This window comes from Bos mutus, chromosome 18, assembly GCF_027580195.1.
Source record: "Bos mutus isolate GX-2022 chromosome 18, NWIPB_WYAK_1.1, whole genome shotgun sequence".
Lineage (NCBI taxonomy): Eukaryota > Metazoa > Chordata > Mammalia > Artiodactyla > Bovidae > Bos > Bos mutus.
In genome coordinates, this window is record NC_091634.1 from 52,077,478 (window position 1) to 52,100,094 (window position 22,617).

Sequence of the window (22,617 nt, forward strand, 5' to 3'; positions counted from 1 at the left end):
GCACGTTTTCCCCAGTCAGTGGAGACCCCACCCCCCTCCCCATCCCCCCAGGCCCCCTTTCTACCCCTCCCTTCCCCAAGCGCTCCAGAAGGGATCTGAAATACCTCCCTCCAAAGATGATGCCCTGAGAACTCTCAGGAGATTCCCATTAGGATTCAACGAACATGTATTGATTCCCTGCTCCTAGCCCCACGTGGGGCTGAGCAAACACTTCGGGACTTGGCACTCGCTGGAAGCCGAGCGTTCTCATTCCTGCTTTGCAGGTGGGGATTTAAGGCTGTCACCAGCTGGCCAGCAGATCTGAACCCAGGAGTCTGCGTCCTCCCCTGGATCGCTAAGGTGTCAGGTCTCCATCTCAAATACCCCCAGCACCAGGCCTCATGAGTGAACTGGGTGGTCCTGGTGGGGTCTCTGGAAAACTAGAGGGGTCCCCCTGCCATGTAGGAGCACCTGAGGCTGCAGCAGATGGTGGCCCAGGGAATGCGGGCCAGTATTTTTAAGAAAAGCTGGAAATCTGGATTTTTTAACGAGCAATCTCCCCCAGCTTCATAAGAGGAAACATTTTCCCTGGAATGGGTGTCCTCTGGACTGTAGTTCTCCGCTGGCAGAGGTGAGCCCCGCATACAGCAGGCGCTCACTGCATGCAGCTGGATACTTGCCTCAGGAGCGCTATGTTCCCATTTCCTAGGTGGCCCAGGTTTAAGCCCAGTTGTTCCTGCAGGCAGGCAGCACCAGGCAGGACAGCTACCCGGCGGCGCCGGCCCCCCAACCCCGCTCCCTCCCCTGCCCATTTCCCCGCCCCCGACCCCACCCAGCCCGGGTGATCCTACCTGGCGGGGGCGGCACGGCCTCCAGACAAGCGTAGGCGCAGCCGTTGTAGCAGCAGCGCCGGTGTCGCGGGCACTCCGAGTCGGCCTGGCAGCGTGCAGCCTGGCAGGCACCGGGGGGCAGCGAGCGCGGGGGCGGTGGGCAGCGGTCTGCGCGGGGCTGCCGGGAGCCGCCTACCTCCTCCGCCTACGGGGAGAAGGCGCATCAGTGGGATGTGCTGGGTGCTTTGCGCCTCGGTCGAATAGCTGGGCCTCTCTGAGCCAATGCGTCCTGGCATTGGCAGAACCATCCTCTGAAGGTTGCTCTGACCGTGAAAAGATGCTGTTTCTCTTTGTAAGAGCCCCAAACTGTGGGGCTCACTGATGGTGAGCCCAGCAGCAGCCAAAAGATGAATGCATCTGGAGAAGTATGTTAACCAAGCATCTATCCTGATGTATTTATGTATATACAGATTTGTATATATTTACATATAAAAGGGTATATATGTACATATATACATACACATAGATATGTACACATGTAATTTCTGTATATACATATATACTTATCATCCATCCATATGTTTATATAGAACTTTGAGAATTTACAAATCACACACAAAATGAATAAATTCACACAACAGACAACTTGGATAAAACTCACAAACATAATACTGAGCAAAAAAAAGAAAAGGAAACCCCAATGTCACAGGAGCACACACAGTGGCCCTGTTCTGCTTCTTGATCTACGTGCTGGCTCCATAGTGCATTTTAATGGAATCTGACTCAGGATTTTCCCACGTTTAGGCACTATGTTTCCAGGAAAAGTGAATAATATGATATATTATTTAACATGTAAGAAGTATGGACACATCCGGCCAATAAAACAAGCATTTTAGAGGTGGGATTGGGAGAGCTGAAGTCATGCCAGGTAAGCCACTCTGGATCCCTGTGACACCAGACGCCATCTGTGCAGGAAGCACTGTTTGGTTTCTGGATTTGAGGGTAGGGTGTTTGGAGGGCAGGTCTTACACATGCCTACACACACGTGCACACACTCATGCACACACAGTTAGAGTAAATCATTGTGAAAAAAACACCCTGGATTGCCCCACCACCTGCTATTGTCTGAACTACTCTTCCCACCTAAAACACTGTAACTACTGATCCTCCAATCCCCCAACATATATATATTTCAAAATTCTGCCCTTTGTACAAGTAAATAATGTACTGCTGCAGACTACAATAGCATATAGCCACTAAAACCTGCTTATGAGCAATCCCCCAAGATATGGTGGCTTGTAAAGAAAACTAAAGTGTAGAACAATTTGTATGCTCTGCACCTATGTTTTAAAATATACGTATGCACACACATGTAATATGCATATATTTATACAGGCCTAGAACATCTTTGGAAGGATATACAAGAATACACAAGCAACTGTTGTCAAAGATTACCTCTGGAGAGAAGAATTAGGTTCTGAAGTTGAGGGAGATTTTTCCTATTGTCAACACTTTTTTCTTCTTATTGCAATATATATATTGCCATGAACACACTTATTTTTTTTTTTTTCAATTTAAAGACAATTAAAAGTTTACAAGTAGAAATACTTAACAGGAAAAACTTTATGTTAAGTAAAATAAATAAAGGCAAGCTACACAATGGCATATGCCCTCAAAGGTCAAGGCTGTCTGAACGTCCCTCCCCTGCAGCTACTGTGTGTCAGTCATTCAGTCATGTCCGACTGTTTGCAACCCCATGGGCTGTAGCCCACCAGGTTTCTCTGTCCTTGGGATTCTCCAGGCAAGAATACTGGAGTGGGTAATCATTTCCTTCTCCAGGATCTTCCTGACCCAGGTATTGAATCTGGGTTTCCTGAACTGCAGGCAAATTCTTTACCTGAGCCACCAGGTTTCCGAGCCAGTTGGTGGCTGCAAACCCCATGTGCTGCTCCCAGTGCCCCGTAGGGGGCGTCAGATCACCAAGAATAGGTTCTGAATAGCTGCATCTACCAATGGGTGGTGGGGGGGTCACAAAGACCAGTGGTTTTCAAACTACTTCCCAGGGACCCACAGGGGCTAAGACTGAGGGCCAGGTGGGGAAGGTAACAGTGACCAAGTGTGGTGGGGGGGGGTAAGGCCCGGGGAGGGTGGGGTGTCTGCCCCCCTTCACCCAGAGAATCATCTTTAAAAAAATATATAGAAGTATAGTTGATTTCCAATATTGTGTTAGCTTCAGGTACATGGCAAAGTGATTCAGTTATTTATGGCTGATTCAAATGATACATTATTAAAAGATACAGAATGTAATTTCCTGTGCTGTATACCCTTGTTGCTTATTTAAGTGGAGTACTTTGTATCCAGAGAATTAATCTTTTCTCCCTTTTCTAAACCACTTAATCTGTGCAAAGCAAATAAAAGAAAAAAAAGAATACAAAGCCAACATCTGGCAGAAACAAAGCCCAAACAAACAAAAGGGGCAACCTTATAACTTTTGGATCTTCCAGCCCTGGTTCAGCCTTTCTGCCACCACCTGCTCGGCCGCCCCACCCCACCAATTCCCTATCCTCAGGAATAATTTCCAAGCTACACGAAATACACATCATCCCACGCCAACAACTCCCAGTTCATTTTCTTCAGAATGAGCGACCCTGGACCCATGTTGGGGCCCCGCCACTGGAATCCTAATCAGAGGTGACAGCTGCCCTGGCCTCCCTGGGAAGGGCGAGCAGGGATGCTGAGTGTGACTGGCAAGGGACTGCCGGCTTTTCCGCCCAGCCTGTTTTCACATTGAGCCTCATTTATGAAATTTAACAGAACCCGGAGATCAGACGGGACATGCTTTCCCCCACCTCCGATGCCTCCCAGGTGGGTGACTTCCTAAGGGCAGCCCCCAACAGGACAGGGGTGGGGTGGGGGGCACATTGAGAGATCCAGTTTAGATGTGCCAGGGCTCTCTGAGGAAAACTCAGATGTCGCTTCTCGGAATTGGGAGAGAACAAAAGAGATAAGCACCTTAGAAGTCAAATCGCCCAAGTGATTTATGGTGAGGCCTGAACAACAGATGGCCCTGGGTGATAAAGAACCGATTTCACGGAGGGGCCCAGATTAAAGGATTAAATGTTTTGAAAAATATTTCATGTCAAGCAAGGTGATGCTCACAGAGGGTCCTAAACAAAGGATTAGGAAGAGAAAGAACAGACTTTAATCAAAGAAATAGATTACCTTCCCAGCCCCCAGAGGGTTAAAGGTTAAAGGCCAGAGTCTGCCGGCTAAAGGTCAGACCCCAGCTGGTCCCACGGCCCTGCCCCTTCACTTCTCTGGCCTCCCTCCTGTCCTCCTGCCCTCTCGCTCATTCCTGGCTAGTGCCCTGGCGCCTCTGAGGTCTCACCTCTGGGCCTTTGCACAAGATGCCTGCCCAGCTCTGGCCCTGACACAGTGCAGGTATCTGCTCTACATGCCCTTAGCTGGCGACCCTCGTTCCCCGCGGCCTGCCTGACGTAGCTCCAAACCCTCTGTCACCCTTGGGGGGACTGCGCATTGACCAATGTGGCGTTTTTTCTCCCCTACAACGTGCTCTCCTCGGAACTCTGTCTTCTTCCCACCTGTGTCCGCAGCACCTCTGACTGTGCGTGGCGGAGAGCCCATGCTCCGTTCATCTTCCTTGCGGTTGATGGGAACTGTGACCATGAGGATGATGGAGGTGTGCCAGAGATGGGCAACACCAAGCGGCGGTTCACCACGTGCCAAGCAGCCTCCTGCACGTTCAGCCTGCATGTGGGCCCTGCGTGGGCGGTGTCCCTTCATGTTTGTTTAATTTTGCACCTTTTCCCTGGCATCCGCATAGTGAGTCCAGTGGGGGCACGTCCCTGGTGCTCAGAGAATTAAAGGTTTGCCCAAGGCCATAGGCAGAGAAGGGTCGTGAGCCCAAGTATTACATGCCTCCCTTCTAAAGTCAGAGTAAAGCATCCAAAATATAAACCTGGGGTCAGTGGCCTCAGTGCCAAAGGCTTGCCAAGACCCCAGACCCCTCGCCTTGGAGCCTCTTCTTCCTTTGGGGCAAGAACTTCAGAGCTGTGTCCCACATTCAAGTGTACCAAGGCGGATGGCGCCATGGCCGTGACCTCACGAACAGTCACGGATTTGAGCTCAGGCATGGGAGCCAGATGAGTCTGGCTTGGACCCCTGAAGCTGTGTAAGGAAAATGACCTCTGTGAGCCTGTTTCCTCACCTACGAAATGGGCCCAGAAGTAAGTGCCTGCTGCAGGGGTTTGCAGAGGGAGTGGGTAAGATCAGTAATGCTGATCCCTTGGTTTTATTATTCCTTTCGTGTTGGTCTTCCTTGCTTCCTTCCTCCCTCCTCCCCGCCCTCGATTCACTCACAAGAGCTTCACACACGATGAAGCTCTAGGCGTGATGCTGAGGCAGATGCAAAAGAAACCTCTGAGCTGGTCCCTGCCTCCAAGGAGTTCAAGATCTGCTAGTAACTGGGATCTGAAGACGCTTAAACAAGAAACCCTCCTGCAGCAATGCCGTCATTTCTGAGGAGGATGGGGGCAGGGGCAGACTGGCAGAGTTCCTCAGAGGAAGTAGCCGCCCCAGCACTGTTCTCTGAGGGTCCCCAGAGGCGGCGTCCATCGCTCCCCTCTGGTTACCTGTGTCCCCACCGTGGAGGTGAGAAAACCGAGGCACATATACCATATGGAGAGCGCCAGGCTCTGAACTTGGGCCAGTCTGCTTTCCTAATCCGGAGAAGGCAATGGCACCCGACTCCAGTACTTTTGCCTGGAAAATCCCATGGACGGAAGAACCTGGTAGGCTGCAGTCCATGGGGTTGCGAAGAGTCGGACACGACTGAGCAACTTCACTTTCACTTTTCACTTTCATGCATTGGAGAAGGAAACGGCAACCCACTCCGGTGTTCTTGCCTGGAGAATCCCAGGAACGGGGAGGCCTAGTGGGCTGCCGTCTCTGGGGTCGCACAGAGTCGGACACGACTGAAGCGACTTAGCAGCAGCAGCAGCAGCTTTCCTAATCACGGCAGAGCAGGTGGCATTTATTAAGCTCCCACTGTGAGCCAATGCCGTGCTAGGTCAACAGGTACTGAATTTCACTGAATTCTCAGCACAGTCCTCTAAGGTCATGGCTGTGATTCACCCACTTTACTGATGAGGAAACAGACCCAGAAACACTGAAGGCACTTGCCCCAGGTCAAACAGCTGGCCAGCAGCAGAGGCAAGATTCAAACCTGGGTCTGACTCTGGCAAATTCCTGTCCCAGGAGCCTGGGCCTGGGGAGCTGCTTCCTAATCTCTGAGATTCCTCCTGCTTTGTCGCCTTGGGGTCCCCCTCTCTCATATGGTCCTGCCTCCTGCCCGCCTGTGGACCAGCCCCAGCTCTGGATATAGGTATGTAACTTCCTCCCCCAGGCACACCTTTTGGAAAGAACTCACCCTGGCCCCTGCTCTCTGCAGCCCTAGCCAGCCTTCCCCTCCGTTGCCACTCAGCTGAAAATAACAGCATGTCAAATCTCAGCTCACTCCAGACTGACAACATCCTTCACAAATACCCCAGACAACTCATGTCCTCCATCTTTTCTTTTCATCCCTGCTAGGGGATAGCACAGCGAGCCTGCTTCAGAGTTCCTACGGTACAGCTCGGAAGGGAACATCCCAGCGCTGCATGCCTTGCGTGGGTAAAGACAGTTCCCTTAAGGTTTTGATTTGGTAGCTATTCTTTTCTTCATTCCTTGGGGGGATATTTTTGGAAGCCTCTGTATATTTGCAAAGCCATTCTTTTTCCGATTCCTTCAGGAATCGGGTAGGGAAAAATCAATTCTGGACTGCTTCAGAGAGAAGCCCAATTCCACGAGTCCACTGAAGCACATGTCTGGATGTCCAACCAAAGGAGGCTGGATAAATATATAATGGCGAATCCGCTGGAACACCACAGAAGTCTTTGAAGAGAGAACACGGATCCATCATATTAACATATTCACCATGAGTGCATGCTCAGTCACTCAGTTGTGTCTGACTCTTTGTAACCCCATATGCTGTAGCCCACCAGGCTCCTCTGTCCATGGGATTTTCCAGGCAAGAAAACTGGAGTGGATTGCCATTTCTTTTCCAGGGGATCTTCCTGACCCAGGGATGAGACCAGCATCTCCTGTGTCTCCTGCATTGCAGGTGGATTCTTTACTGCTGAGCCACCGGGAAGCCATTCACCTTACATCATTTGATGAAAAATGCAAGGTACAAAACAACATGAATGATAAGCCAGACACAAATTCCACATACAAATATGATATTTGTACGAAATGTCCAAAACAGGGAAATTTTTGTAGACAGGAAGCAGATTGGTGGTTGCCAGGCAGCGGGGATGCAGAGGGGAGCAGGGATGCAGAGGGGAGTGGGGAGCAGCCCCTCAAAAGGAGGGGCTTCCTTTTGGGGTGATGGAAATACTTTCGAACTAGAAAAAGGTGGTGGTTGTGCAACATTGCAAATGCACCAAATGCCACTGAATGGTTCGCTCTTATGTGGCTGACTTTACAGTGTGTGAACTTCATCTCAATAAAAAAAATTTAAACAACACGAGCAAAATATTGTTTAAAAAAACGTGTGCTGAGTATAAGCACTTCATGAAAAAGTCTAGGCACACACACATATACCAAGATATCAACAGAGCTTGCGTTCTGGAGAACTTAGACCATTTTTACTTATTCGTGACTTTCTGTATTGTCTGAATGTCTTGCACAGTCAACATCATTGTTTTTATAATTGGGGGAAAAACTGAAACCATCTCCATTTAAGGAGAAAGAATCCAGTCTCCAGAGCTGCCCCAGTTTACCACATCCCTCCCTCCACACACAACCCGCCCCCGACGCTCTGATCCCTGCGAGAGCGTTACCCTTCTTTGGAATGTTCCAGAGACTTAATGGCCTGACCAATAAAAATGCATCCCAGGATGGACTGGTTTGCTGGGTGCAGGAAGAAAGCCAATTTTCCTCCAAGCTTTACTCGCTCTTCCTCTGGAATTTGGACGTCAAAGATCTAAAAATACGTCTCTCCCTGGAATGGTGGGATGAGAGTTCAGTGTGTGCTGAATGCCATTTCCTGACACACGGGCTCCGGGAGCAGAGTCTGGTGTGAGGCTCACAGGACTTCCTCTGGGAGGTCAGAAACCCGGGATCTCACCCCAGGACAAGCCATCTCAGGGCACGTCCAGAGCAGGGCCGCAAACTCGGCCAACTCCTCCAGCTGGTGTGTTCACTGAGCCCTGCTGGGTACCTGAGAGTCTTCTAGAACTTTCCACCCCTTCTCTTATGCTCTAGAAATGTAATTTTTAGTGCAATTCATTCATTTCATGGTAAATTCATAGCTCTCAGGCCTACTATGTGCCAGGCACTGGGTGAATGCAAGGAGAGCTAACCTGAACCAGAAAACACTCGCCCTGCCTTCACATGGCTCAGCTCCAGGACAAGCGACGGACACCACCAACATCACACAGAGGAAGCAAGCAAATCGCTTTCCTTTTGTCTGTGCAAGCAAGTAATGAGAAATGAAACAAAGCCAGAATAAAAAAAAAGAAATCATGCAGATGATAATACGCGAGCTAAATGTTATGAAGGAGAAGTTGAGAAATTAAGAAAACTTGTAAGGGAGACATAAACAGGGGACTCCGGGACCAGGGAAGGCTCCTCTGAGGAGGAACCACGAAACTAAGACAAACCTGGCCAGGAGACCTTCACAGAATCCCTAAGAAGTACCTTAGGTATTTGAGGGGTTTTGTTTGTTTTTTGGCCACGTTGCACAGCTTCCAAGATCTTAGTTCCTCAACCAGTGAAAGTGCCAAGTCCTAACCACCGGACTGCCAGGGAATCCCTCAGGTTCCCATTTTTTTTTTTTTTTTTAATTATCATGGTAAGATGCATACAACGTAAAATTTGCCACTTTCACCATTTTGAAGTGCACAATTCTGTAGCGCTAAATTCACAATACTGTGCAACCACTTACCTCTATATTTCTAAAAGGTTTACATCATTCTTTTCTTTTTTTAGTTGAAGTATACTTTTAAGTATAGTTAACTTATAACTATGTTAGTTTCTGAAAAAATTCTATTCTCAGTAAGCAGTACTTCCTAATCCCTACCCCAGCCCCAGCCCCTGGCCACCTCTAATTTACTTTCTGTCCCTATGAAGTTGCCTTTTCTGGACATTTCATAAATATCAATAGGTCACAGGCTATGTGGTATTTTCTGACTGGCATCTTTTTTTGATCTAGACCGTTTTTAAAGTCTTTATTGAATTTGTTACAATATTTTTTCTGTTTTATCTTTTGGTTTTTTTGGCCATGAGGCATGTGAGATCTTAGTTCCCTGACCAGGGATCGAACCCACACCCTCTTGCACTGGAAGGCGAAGTCTTAACCACTGGACCACCAGGGGAGTCCCCTGACTGGCATGTATCACTGAACATAAGGTTTCCAGGTTTCATCCATGCTGGAGCATGTCCCGGTACGTCATTCTTTTTTATGGCTGAATAATGTTTCACTGGGTGGATGGACCCCATTTTGTCGATCCTTTCTGAGCTTGTGGACACCTGGGCTGCTTCTGCTTTGGTTACCATGACTAGAGTTCTGTCTCCATTTCCAGTTGCCCCAGATGGGAGCTTAGGAGACTAAACAGACCTATAGCCACAGTGACACATAGAGATCATCAGGCCACCAGGCTGCCATGGCGGCTACAGTGAGTCCCATCTGGGGGATCTGCTCAGACGATCCTGAGATAGAACGCAGGGTGAACACCTGGCCTGACACGTAGGAAGGATTGTTCTTATGACTTTCATCAAATGCCAGGCAAGCAAAGCTCAAAACACCAGCTCCACCGAACAGACCCTGAGCATCCCAGAAAGGCTCTTGGGCTATTGATAAACATTCCACTCCCTGGCCTATTCCATCTTATCTAGCCTCGTAAATATCTGGCTCTGTCTTTATTTTCACTAGTGCATAGAGAGTGGTATTCCCCTGCCAGGACCTGAGCTGGAGGCTCCTGTGGTCTTTCCTCTGGACTGCAAAGCAGCACCGCTGTCTCCCAGGCTGCAGGCAAGGCAACGGAGGCTCACACAGGACAAGCCTTCTTCTTACGAGCCTCCGAAAGGGCCTCCCCTGTCTTCCTCTCTGGCACTGTGTCTACAGTAGGAAAATGCATAGTGTCCAGGAAATTCCCCGGACCCACTCTGCCCACTCTGCCAAGGGGCGGGGCTTCAGGAAGGGGAGGAGCCAGGATGCAGGATGCTGGCAGCCACACTGGTCCAGGTTTAACACCCAGGTCTCCACATACAGTCTACTGCCAGTTTCCACAGTGTAAATACTCCCACCGGGGCTGATTTTAAGCCACCAGTGTGAGACTGCTGAATGAGGAGTGGAGAAGAGATGTGTAAAAGCTCCTGATGGATGGTATTTCTACCTCATAGGTGCTACAGACACAAATAATCTTGAGAGCAGGGAGCGTGGTTAAGATGTAGCAAGATAATTAGAAAGCAATATGCTTCTGATCAGGAGGACTCCCTTTCTTTTTCAGGTAAATCACACAAGTTTATGCGGCCTAGTTTTTAATAAGGGCTCTGTTTAACTCTGGAGCGGCGCGAGCGGGCTCCACATACACCTGGAGGCCCGCCTCCCTTGCCCCGACCTGCCCCAGAAGCCACAGCTGAAGAGCCGACCCAGCTTAGGTGGGGCAGTGGGGGCCACGTGGGAAGTCTGGCCCCTGAATATGCAGGGGCTGCTTCCTATCATTCCTAAATTCCCTGATGGACATTTGCATGGAAATTAGAATCAGAACTGAAAGGGTCCTGGAGGTCATCTTATCCTCTGCCTTCCATTTCCCAAGTAATGACCTGAGGCCCAGAGAGGGGCAGCGAGCAGCCCAAGACTGCACAGCTCATTAGAGATGTCACTGAGATAAATTCCTGGGCCTGGTGCCCTGCTCAGTCTCCCTACCCATTGAGTCACCAGTCAACAGCCTGTCTTTCCCCAGGGGCTCTCTCCAAGGTACATTCTTGGCACAAATCTCTTCTGTGCCCTGGAGCTGGGGAGGGAAGCAGATATCTGTTGACAACAGGGGAGAGTTTCAATCCAGTGAGTACACACTCAAAGCACCTACATTCTGATAAACAGTGGCTAAGTAATTTGGTTCCCGAAGCCCAGCCAGGCATGTGTTCTTAGAGACTTCCCCCACCCCAGTGCACACTGCCCCCAATCTTCCCAGCCTCCTCATTCCTCCTTGTGAGATGTCATGGCATTGGCTCCTGTGATGCTCTGGGTCAAGGTGGAAATGAGACCAGGTGATGTACCAGAAATTTTTTCTGTGGTCCTAGAACCAGAGAACTAGATACTTTGTGGCCTAAATCGGCCTGCTGGGCCAGTGAAGAGCACAGGAGAGCCCAATCTGACAAGGGTTGACTCTCCTCCCTCCAAACACCTACCATCATTTCACTTGCTACTACGCTTTTATACACCCACATGGCCTCCTGCCTGACCTGTAAAAGTGTGAGCCCTGGAGGCTGAGATTAGCCTCAGTACAGCTTCATACATCGTACCATGCCTGGCATCATTAAACTTTCCCTTTTCCCTCTTCTCTGCCTGGAAAACTCCTATTCATCCTTCAAAGCCCTGGGTTGAATACCCCCAACAGTGGAAAACCTTCCCTGACTCCCCTGGCACAGAGCTGTACATATTCTTCTGGCCTTCCTTTGTATTTGCCCATAATTTACCCACAAGGATATATGGGATGCCTTCTTCATGGCAGGCACCTGGCAAGGCACCAAGAACACTGCACTGAGGGAGACAGAATCAGGCCCTACTGTGAAGAACCTACATTCCCACTGGGGAGCCAAACAGCAACCAATTTCATAATTATTTGAGCGGAAGTCACCACATTACACGGACCACTCAGTATGTGCTGTGTTTGATGGATATGGAGTCATTCACTCTTCACCCTTAGGCTGAGAGTGTTAGTAGATCTTCCTGAACCTTCTATGCCTCTGTGCTCCCTTTTGGGGCAGGGAACCTAAAATGACATCCTCCCCCAGCCTTAGTCTCTCTCCTAGTCCCTTTCCTGCATTATTTACCTTCTCAACGCTTGTCGGCAGATACGACATCAGAGATCCTGTGGGTGTGGTCTCAGACCACCACAGTAAAGCCAATTCCATCAATGTTTTGGTTTCCCAGCACGCCTACAAGTTACGTTTACATTATGCCACAGCATATTAAGTGTGTAACAGCATTACATCTAAAAAACACACAATGTACACACATTAATCACAAAAATGCCCTATTGCTGAGAAATGCTAACTGTCCTCTGAGCCTTCAGTGAGTCGCAATCATTTCACAATAGTCACATCAAAGATCACTGATCACAGATCAATATAACAAACAGAATAAAAATAGAGTGTGAAATAGTGGGAGAATTACCAACGTGGGATACAAAGACACAGAGCTACAAATGCTGTTGGAACGATGACGCCGGTATACCCACAGACCTACACAGGAAAATCAGATGTGCTTGGATACATTTCCCTTTAGCTTCTCATTCATTCTCTGCAACCCCAGGCCTGTGGGGGTAACACTCCCAAGGCTTGGGGATACAAGTTGGCATCCTTACAGTCTAGGGCAACCTGGGTAAACAGTGGCCATCTAACTGCCTATTTGTTTGAACAAACTGAAAGGAATGCACAGTCTTTCTCAGACGAGATCACTGGTGCTCAGAGATGTCAAACAACTTACCTGAAGTCACACAGCCTGTGAGCAAGAGTACAGATCCAAACTCAGGGCTGCAAGGCCCATGCTTCTCACCTCTGGTCATGGTGTGCCATCCCTCTGTATGGCTGTCACATGTTACCCAGCCGCTCACCCTATTCAATGAGGCCATCCTTAAGGGCAGGAGCTGCTGGCTGTCTCTGTGTTGTACCCATAGGACCATACACTGAGCCTGGCCCAGAGCAGTTTCCACCAAGTGTTTACTGAGTCAGTCAGGAAGCACACGGAAGCATAATTGCATCCTATCGACATTTGGTTATTGATTGCTGAGAAACAACACTCAGTTTTAAGTCCTTGGACTCTTAAATTAGGTGCTGTTTGTCAGGAGAAAGTAACCTTGGATAAGGAAAGCCCATTGCTGTCCCCCCGTGTGTTTTTAGGGGCCCCTGGCTTCCCTATTTCCAGGCACGGAGCCTTTTGAGGGCTGTGAGGTCCGTCTGCCTGCCCACCCGACTTTGGCATGATTCAGATAAAGACGCCTGCCCTGGCCTGCCCGCATGTGGGCTCCCCCCGGCCCCCAGCACCCCCCTACCTGGGCACTTACACGGGCCCTCTCCGCCAGCCTCGAGGGCAATGCCCGCTTCCAGAGGTTCTTGGTGGAAGTGGCTTCAAGGAGCAGCAGAAGCAGGAAGCACAGAGTCCAGCTGACCTTTCTCTGGCCGCTGCCCATACTGCAGCTGGTTCGAGGTGTTTCTTCCTGGATGGTCAGAGGAGAGGGGTGCTCCAGCCGGTGGGTCCTAGAATGGGGAGCAGAAGCGTGCTCAGGCTGCTGGAGAGTTTCTCGGCTCCACTTGGCCAGGTCCCTGGGATCATGTGTCCGCGCCCAGCCCAGGCCCCCACCCCCATCCCCTGGTGGGGGCCGCCCGCCAGGTTATTTTTAGCTTGCCCTATTCCATCTGGCCCCAGAGACTCCCCGCCAGACGTCTGCAGCCGAGGCGGCTCAGAAGGCAGCGGCAGCAGACGAGGGCATCACGCTGCTTGGAGACGTGGCTGGGAGTGGCCCTGTCACACAGGGATAATGAGCACTTCCTTGCAGGCTGGGCAGTCCCCTCCCCAGAAGAGGTGCTGGCTTTGGGGGCTGGCTGGGGCCGGGTGGGGGTGGGCACACAGGGGATGGGTTGGGGGCTTCTGGCTGCTACTCTGTCCAAACTCGAGGCTGGTCTGACAAACTCTTCTGCCCACAAAACTTCTTTGTAAGACTTGTTGCTGAACGGGGCCCAGCGGAGCACATGGCTGAGGGGAGAGTGCCCTTGAACCCTGGAAACCTCCTCTCCAGTGTGGGCATGTGGACTGTTACTCATACGTCATGGGTCTCTTGGGAGAGTTCTGTGCATTTGTGCAAGTAAAGCACTTCACGGACATCCTAACGGTGCTATAAATGTCAGCTTGTGTGTGTTTTATACACAACTCCATATTTCACAAACTTCGTACTCTATCACCTCTTCTCAGCAACCCCAGGACAGGCATTGCTACGATGTCCATTTTACAGATGCAGCAGTAGAGGTACGACACTTGCCTGAGGTCAGGCAGCGGTGGCAGGGCTGGGGCTCCACATCTGCCCTGTCTGATCACTGTGACGCCACCAGGGGCAGTTCTGGGCTTAGATGCCCCTGGGCCGGGTCCCTGCTCAGCCTCGGTCTGTGGGGTGCTGACTGCTCCTCAATTCTCTCATCTGAGACATGGAGTTTGTGGTCACTCATCAGTGACAGTGGGAAGTTCCTACACCCTGGAGTGGGATGTAGGCTCTCAAGGTCAAGTCCCCGCATCTCTCTTACTGAATGTACCCGGTGCCCTGCACAATGCCAGGCTGCATCAGCACCCAGGAGGCACTGGCCAGATGCACAGAGTAACTCATCATCGTGACGACTCCACAAGGGCATCTATAGATGAAGAGATGGTCCCAAAAGTCAGGCATGTTTCCCAAAGCTCCCCTTCATGGCTGACCTCTCAGGCATCCCCTCAGGACATCTCCCAGGGCCTGGCATACAACAGGTGTTCAATAAATGTTCTTCAACTGAGCTATCAATTCCTCAGCTGGATTCAGGCCACGGGGACCCAGGATGCCAAGCAGTATCCCATCAGTTAATGTCTTGCAATTGTTAACTTGTGAAAATGCTCTTCCCCAAGCCTTTACCACAAGGGCGACTATTCTGGGAACACAGTGGCCCTGTGGGTTTCGTGTGGAAGGAGAAAGGGCTCTGAGACGAGAAATAAACATGGTACAAATCCCCCCGGGAACGCAGTGCTTTCCTTTGATCAGGGTGAGGCAGGGTCCTGGCCTGACAGCCAGCCTGGATGCTCCCAGCTGGGGCCGAGGGGGCCCCTCAGGATGTCAGGGCGGGCGGCTCCTCCCCTATTCCTGCCAAGCCTCAGAACTTTATGTTCCAAGTGGCGGAGGTCCTCCTGGCTGATCTGAGCTCTGGAGACCTGGACGTGATCCTGAGCTTAGTGGGCTGCCCTCCTGGGACTCATCAAGCCGGAGTGTGACTTCCTGCAGAACTGTGGGCGAGGTTTCCTCTGGGAAAGCCTTGGAGCTGGCGAGGCCTTTCATCTTCTCTGCTGCCAGGGGCCAGCTGGAGAGGCCTGCCAGCAAGGGTCTGACAGCCACCGCCAACCACTTTCCTCCTCCAGAAAGACAGGAAAATAGCTCCCTTAAAAATACAGAGGGCGCAAGTGCATGCTCTCTAAGGAGCAAAGGATATGGCCCATGGTTACAGGGTCTAGGAGGAAATCCTGCCCTTCCAACCCCCATAAGCTTCCCCACCAGATCACCAAGGCAGTGATTCCTTCCCCTAAAAGGCAGAACATTTCTTCCACAGTGAACCAATCCGGCAAATAAGTCAGAAAAGGGACAGGGGGTATTAAATTCATACTTTATACTAAAGTGTGAGTGACTTCCAGCAGAAAGAAACACAGAAACATAAAAAGTAAGAACAGAGAACATTCAGTTTGTTCCAACATTTGAACACCTACTATGTGCCAGACTGGCAAGAATAAAACCAGGCCTAGCCCCTGCTTTTACAGGGCTTAACAAGTGGAGGAGTCAGATATTAATCAGTGTTTTTAAAAAACACTTTGATGGTACTTTTTGGTGCCAGGCACAGTTTCGAGTGCATAAAAAAAAAATTCATTTAACCTATCACAACTCTATTAAATAGCTATTATCATCCCATTTTACACATAAGGAGACTGAGTCTCAAACATACAGTGGAGTGCTTTAAAAATATTCACTCATTTAATCTACCAAAATTATGTTAGGTCAGTACTCTTACTATCCCCATTTTACAGACAGGAAAACTAAGGGTCAGAGAAATGAACAAACTGCCAAATTGTTCAGTTCAGTTGCTCAGTCGTGTCTGACTCTTTGCAACCCCATGGATTGCAGCATACGAGGCCTCCCTGTCCATCACCAACTCCCAGAGTTTATTCAAACTCATGTCCATCAAGTTGGTAATGCCATCTAACCATCTCATCCTTTGTCGTCCCTTTCTCCTCCTGCCTTCAATCTTTCCCGGTATCAGGGTCTTTTCAAATGAGTCAGTTCTTTGCATCAGGTGGCCAAAGTATTGGAGTTTCAGCTTCAGCATCAGTCCTTCCAATGAATATTCAGGACTGATTTCCTTCAGGATGGACTGGTTGGACTCCTTGCAGTCCAAGGGACTCTCAAGAGTCTTCTCTAACACCACAGTTCAAAAGCATCAATTCTTTGGTGCTCAGCTTTCTTTATAGTCCAACTCTCACATCCATACATGACTAATGGAAAAACCATAGCTTTGATTAGATGGACCTTTGTTGACAAAGTAATGTCTCTGCTTTTTAATATGCTGTCTAGGTTGGTCATAGCTTTTCTTTGAAGGAGCAAGTGTCATGGCTGAAGTCACCATCTGTAGTGATTTTGAAAGCCCCCCAAAATAAAGTCTCTCACTGTTCCCATTGTTTCCCCATCTATTTGCCATGAAGTGATGGGACTGGATGCCATGATTTTAGTTTTCTGAATGTTGAGTTTTAAGTCAACTTTTTCACTCTCCTCCTTTTCACAAGCCAAACTGTGGATGGTTGATAACTGGCAGACCTGGGACTGCAACTCAGACATTTGCTTTCAAAGTCTGGGCTCAAAACCATTGCACTGTGTGTCCAGAGGAGCTAAACTGCAACATGGGCAGATGGGCTGCGGGGGGAGGCGCTGTGACCTAGTCACAGAAGCCAGCAGAGGTCTCCCAGGAAGTGGCCACACACCTGAGAAGTGAAGGATGGGGCTGGACAGAGAATGGGCTTGAGATGCGGACTGATGGGGTCAGAACGCACTGCTGCCCAGGAAGAGGGCAGGGCAGGAGAAGAGCCTGGGCTGGCCCGTACCCAGTGGTGAAGTGGTGCTAGCATCCGAACAGTCACGCTGTTCCATGTGCCCTTGGTGCTTTTGCCTTCCTGGGCCTTTCCTCTACTAAAAAAGAATAATAATAAACATAATCTTTTATGACTGCACTGATAAAAAGATAAATATAATCCAACCGGAATATCAGTTCAGTTCAGTCGCTCAGTCGTGTCTGACTCTTTGCAACCCCATGAATCGCAGCACGCCAGGCCTCCCTGTCCATCACCAAGCTGGAATATGTTCTTTTTATTTTCTTTGGGTTTTTTTTGGCTGAACTGTGTGGCATGCGGGACCTTAGTTTCCTGCTTAACAGTTGAAACTGTGACCCCTGCATTGGGAGTGCAGAGTCTTAACTGGACTGAGAGGGAAGTCCCTACTTCCTTTGATTTTAAGAGAATTTAACACACCTTTCTGGGCCCATAAAAGTCTAGTAGGCCCCAAGCTGTGTGCCTGAAGATGACCCTGGGCCCAAATACTGCTGTGTGATGTTGGGCAAGGTTTTGCGCCCTCCAAGCCAGAATTAAACAGAGACGATAGGTGAGTCTGTGTAGGAGGTGCCGGGTCTCAGCAGTGTCCTCTGCAAGAGGAGGGAGGGCCGCTGGGAAAGGCTGCTCAGCTGGCCTGAAGCAGAGCCCGCCCTGCTCCATTCCAGCTGGTGAATGACAGCAGATGTCCCCTGGCCGCCCGTCCTTGGAGACCCCGGCCCTGAGCTCACTTCACCCAGCCGCCCTGTCCCTGACCTCCACTCAGCGTCCCTCTCCCTCCTTGACTCTGCTCTCCAGCCAAGAAACTCCCCACGTCTCTCTGCTGCTCCCCTCCTCCCACGCCCCAGAGTGACTGGTCTGGGACCAGACTCCCCGGGAACTGACCCTCGTTCTGGCCACTGGGAGCACCCTTGCTTTCTTTTGCCATTCAGGATGGCTGCGGGGCAAGGTCCCCTTTCAAGCAGCAGGTCCCCTTTCAACAGTGAAAGCAGCAGTCCCCCTTTCACGAAGGGGCACTCGGATGGAAAGGTTATGCGGGGAGGCTGGCTGCCTTGCGACCCCTTCCTCCCACAGCTGAGACTGGGACCAGTTCCAGCAGTGGGCTCAGCCTCTCTCTAGCTGCTGGGCCAGGTCGCTGCCAGCTTCTCGTGATTTTGCCCACAGGACCTGGACTCACCCTCAAAGCAGCGCTTCTCTCTCTGCTGCTTGTTTGTCTTTCTCCCCCAGCGTACCTCTGCTCATGAAACCCCTCCCCACTGCCCCTCCTGAGCTGAAGGCCTTGCCACGGTCCTGTTGGGATGTGGATGAAAACACACTCCCCAGGGCCTTCCAGTCTGGACTGGCCTTTCTCCACCTGGCTGCATGGGAGCATCACCCACGGGAGGGGCTGTCAATCACATCCACACATGGGTCCAGCCCAGGTCAAGGGAATCAGAACCCAGTGGTTTCCAAAGTTCCCCAGCTGATTCTAATGAAGAGCCAGGGTCAGGAGCCCTGACAAACTTGGCCTCTCCCCCGACCAGTCCCCACCCTGACCTTCAGGGCTGTTGTCCCAACAGATTCCCTCCTGCCTCTCTCTGTTGCCACATGCCAGCCTTTCCCTACACATAAACACACATATTCACCATGCACCTAAGTCACAGGGCCTTTGCATATGCTAGTTCCACTTCCCAACGTTCTTCCTGGTTTTCTTGGCTGAGTAAATTATTTTTATTTATTTATTTATTTTGCTGTGCTATGTGGCTTGAACAAAGGTCTGTATAGTCAAAGCTATAGTTTTCCCAGTAGTCATGTACAGATGTGAGAGTTGGACCATAAAGAAAGCTGAGCGCCAAAGAATTGATGCTTTCGAACTGCTGTGCTCTAGAAGACTCTTGAGAGTCCCTTGGACTGCAAAGAGATCAAACCAGACCATCCTAAAGGAAATCAGTCCTGAATATTCATTGGAAGGACTAATGATGAAGCTCCAATACTTTGGCCACCTGATGAGAAGAGCCGATTCATTGGAAAAGACCCTGATGCTGGGAAAGATTGAGAGCAAGAGGAGAAGCAGGTGACAGAGGATGAGATGGTTGGATGGCATCACTGACTAGATGGACATGAGTTTGGGTAGACTCCAGGAGTTAGTGCAGGACAGGAAAGCCTGGTGTGCTGCAGTCCATGAGGCCACCAAGTCAGACACAACTGAGTGACTGAACAACAATGTGGCTTGTGGGATCTTAGTTCCCTGACCAGGGATCAAACTTGGGCCTCGGCAATGAAAGCTCGGAGTCCTAACCATTGGACCGCCAGCGAAGGCCCTGCTGAGTAACCTCGTTAAGCCTCAGCTCTCAGTGAAACAGCCCCTTCGTCCTGGAAACGTTCCAGACCAGTTCAGTTCCCCTAGAGCAGGCTTTCATGTCCCCGTGTACCTCTGCCTGCCAGGACCCACACCACCCGATGGTGGAAGGTACGATTCTTTCTTACCACGCCTGACTCTCCTGATCGACAGTCAGCACCCTCAGAGCCAGGCTGGTGTCTGTCTATAGTTTTTGGTTTATTCTTTCTTTCCTCCTGTGCAGCTGGCACATAGTAGGGGCTTGGTGAACACCCACCAATCAGTTAAATGGATACTCCCACAGCCCTCTTCCAGGGCTGCGGCCCAGATGGCTTTGCGGGACCATCTTAATGCCAGCATGGGGCTTCCCAAGTGGTGCCGGTAGTAGAGAACCTGCCTCCCAATGCAGGGGATGCAGGAGATATGGGCTCAACCCCTGGGTTGGGAAGATCCCCTGGAGCAGGAACCAGCCTCCTGGTTCTAGTACTGGCAACCCATTCCAGTACTCTTGCCTGGAAAATTCCAGGGACAGAGGAGACTGGCAGGTTCCAGTCTTGGGCCGGGGCAGGGCGGGGGGGGCGGGGCGGTGGGTTGCACAGAATCGGACACAATTAAGCAACTGAGCACAATACCAGCCAGTGACCCAAGTCACTAGCCACCAAGCACCAAGTCCCCTGACCTGGCTGGATAAACTTGAGCCCCTTTAGGGGGAACTAAGATCCCACAAACCACATAGCATGGCCAAAAAAAAAAAAAGACAGAAACAGATTCTATTTATCTGTGCCTGTATCCTATACCAGGGCAAGGGGGTAGCTAAATTCAACAGTTCAGCAATGATCCCAAGGACTCAGCTCAGCTGCCAAGACAAGCAAGTAGCTGCTTCTTTTGGTCGATCACTCAACTCAGTCAACCTCGTGGGTCAAGGCCAGACAATCCACGATGCCGCTGATGGGGGCTTCACAAAACCTAAGCCGGGTGAAATCATCCAAGATGCTATTTAAATGCCAAGGATGTAATTCTTTTTTTTTTTTAATGAAGGAAAAAAAAAAAAAAACCCAACTCTGACTCCAGAAAAGCTAGACGTCAGAACACTCCCTTTTGCTGATATAAGGCCTGGGAGGTGAGCTGGAGATTTCACAATCCTTTCCTCAAGCAAAGGCTTAACTTTCCTGGGAAGCAAATGCTTCCCACGTTTGTACACACCAGCCTTATCTTGTGCTTTCCTGGGGCCATCAGGATCTCTGTGTCCTGTGACATACAGTGACTGGATAAAGTGAGGGAGATCCCCTCTATCACGAAGGGGATGGTCCAGTGGGAAGACACAGACCAAGAAAGCAGGTAAATTGTGCTACGTGCTGAAATGACCCAAAGTCTGAGGCAGTGACTGCGGGGTACCTTGTGGGATAGGGAATTCCTTTCGGAGCGGGTGGGGAGGAGCAGCGTCCAGGGGATGACGTCTAAACCAGACATGGGGAGGAGTAGAGTCCAGGGGCTAACTAAACCAGCGGTGGTGAGGAGCAACAAGGTGGGAAGTCTTCCGCGAAGGGGCCACCTACCTCTGGCCCCATCCTGCTGGGAGGTAAAATTGTGAAGGGGTCCGGCACGACTGAGCGACTTCACTTTCACTTCTCATTTTCATACATTGGAGAAGGAAATGGCAACCCACTCCAGTGTTCTTGCCTTGAGAATCCCAGGGACGGGGGACCCTGGTGGGCTGCCGTCTATGGGGTCGCACAGAGTCGGACACAACTGAAGCGACTTAGCAGCAGTAGCAGCAGCAGAAGGGGTGAGAAGCAGGCTCTTCCTGTATCCTGAAATGAGGGGAGGAACTGGAGAAAAAGATGGTGGGAGCAGGATTTTTAAGATCAGTCACGGTGATGAGGGTGGATGATCCCCTTACAGCTCTGACCACCTGGATGATTGGCTGGAGCCAATCATATAGTACCACCCAACCCCTACTGGTGATTGGCTCAGGAATGGGTCTGTCATCTGATCTGGGCCAATGAGGTATGAGGAGAAGTCAGGGGTGGTGCTTCTGGGAAAGTGGTCCTCACACCCAGGGACCTGTGGAAAAGTGGTGATCAATCTGTGCGTCTAAACTTTATTCAGTCAGGTTGCAGCGCCAGGATCTGTAGCAGCCACTTTGCCGCAACAAGGGGAGCTGATCAGAGAGTGAGGCCAACACTGAAATAGTTGCATGGGAATAAGAGAACAACCCTGAATTCTTGGGAACATTTTTGAGCTGTTGAATTTAGTCAGTCTTGGAGTTGTCCTACCTCTGGGCTTATTACAGGGGACAAGCTAATCTTCCTTAGGGTTAAGCCAGGAGAGTTGGAGCTTTTTGTTAGTGACTGCTGCATACAACCTGACGGATATAAACCAAGCTTCTGTCTAATATGGCCGATGAGCATCTATGAAAGCAGAAGCTACAGGGGAAAGAGTAGGGACTCACATTTCTTGAGTAGGCACATACCTACTATGCGACATACTTTGTACTAGGCACTTTATGTAGGCCTGTCCTTAATCCTCCCACCAGCCCTCTGAGGCAGCTCCTACAATGTTATCCCACTCAGCAGAAGAGGAAACTGAGGCTGTGAGGCGAAGATACTTGCCCGATTCCAACTGGCAGGAGCAGGATGTGAACCCAGGTCTGCCTGGGTACTTGGCCAGCCTGCTTCTCGGAGGCGTGATGGTGCTGCCCTGGCAGGGGAGGAGCCTCAGCGCAGGCTGAGCCAGGTCTTTCTGCAGACATCTAGCCTCCCCCAGGAGCTGAGGACACGGATCTGCCTGACAGCCAGCAGCCCCCTAGAGCCAGGAGGCCCCTGAGAGATAGAGGAAACCTGGTGGGGCTCCATTCGGCCATAGGGACACCACTGTCAAAACCTCCATGGTGACTCCACGCAAACCCCTCCTTCCTTCCTCTGCCTCGCCCTTCCTGGGGGGTCAGTGATACAGACCACTTGGTGGGAAGTGGTCAACGTGGACACAGCAGGGCATCCTGCCCTTCCCCACAGGGACCTTGGAGAATGCTCTAGCTTGACAGCAGGGTGAAAAAAGAAGTGAAGGAAAGAATCCTTGCCTCTTATTAAGCAGTGCCTGGTGCACATGAATCTATCACTTGGCAGAAACATGCCGTCCCACCATAAATCACTGTGCAATGGGAAGAGACATTTAGAAGGCGATTTCTGCCTGGCTGGGCATGCAGGGTCCCAGCCCTGGCTGGCGGGAGGGAAAGGTGACAGCCCTGCTCGGGGCCCCTGTCCTGCTCTTTTTCTGCATCCATTCCTCAAAAGTCAGCCCTCAGCCACTTTTCTGGCTCTTATTCA

General features: G+C 50.6%; 1 protein-coding gene across 7 annotated transcripts in view; it reads right to left on the minus strand.

Moving 5' to 3' along the window:
* The window catches only part of WFDC1 (WAP four-disulfide core domain 1), a 36,595-nt gene extending 15,656 nt beyond the window's left edge, over nucleotides 1-20,939 (minus strand). For 3 of the 7 annotated variants that reach the window (XM_070388631.1, XM_070388630.1, XM_070388629.1), the window contains exons 1-3: nucleotides 20,848-20,939; nucleotides 13,151-13,355; nucleotides 831-1,014 (exon numbers count right to left, since the gene is read on the minus strand). In XM_070388631.1, the coding sequence (XP_070244732.1) occupies nucleotides 831-1,014; nucleotides 13,151-13,355; nucleotides 20,848-20,930 (472 nt within the window). In that variant the 5' untranslated portion in view covers nucleotides 20,931-20,939. Of the gene's footprint in view, nucleotides 1-830; nucleotides 1,015-13,150; nucleotides 13,480-13,504; nucleotides 13,651-20,847 lie in introns of those variants that run through there. The other 4 variants (XM_070388633.1, XM_070388632.1, XM_070388635.1 and 1 more) reach the window with 3 other exon arrangements.
* Nucleotides 20,940-22,617: the final 1,678 nt, after the last annotated feature.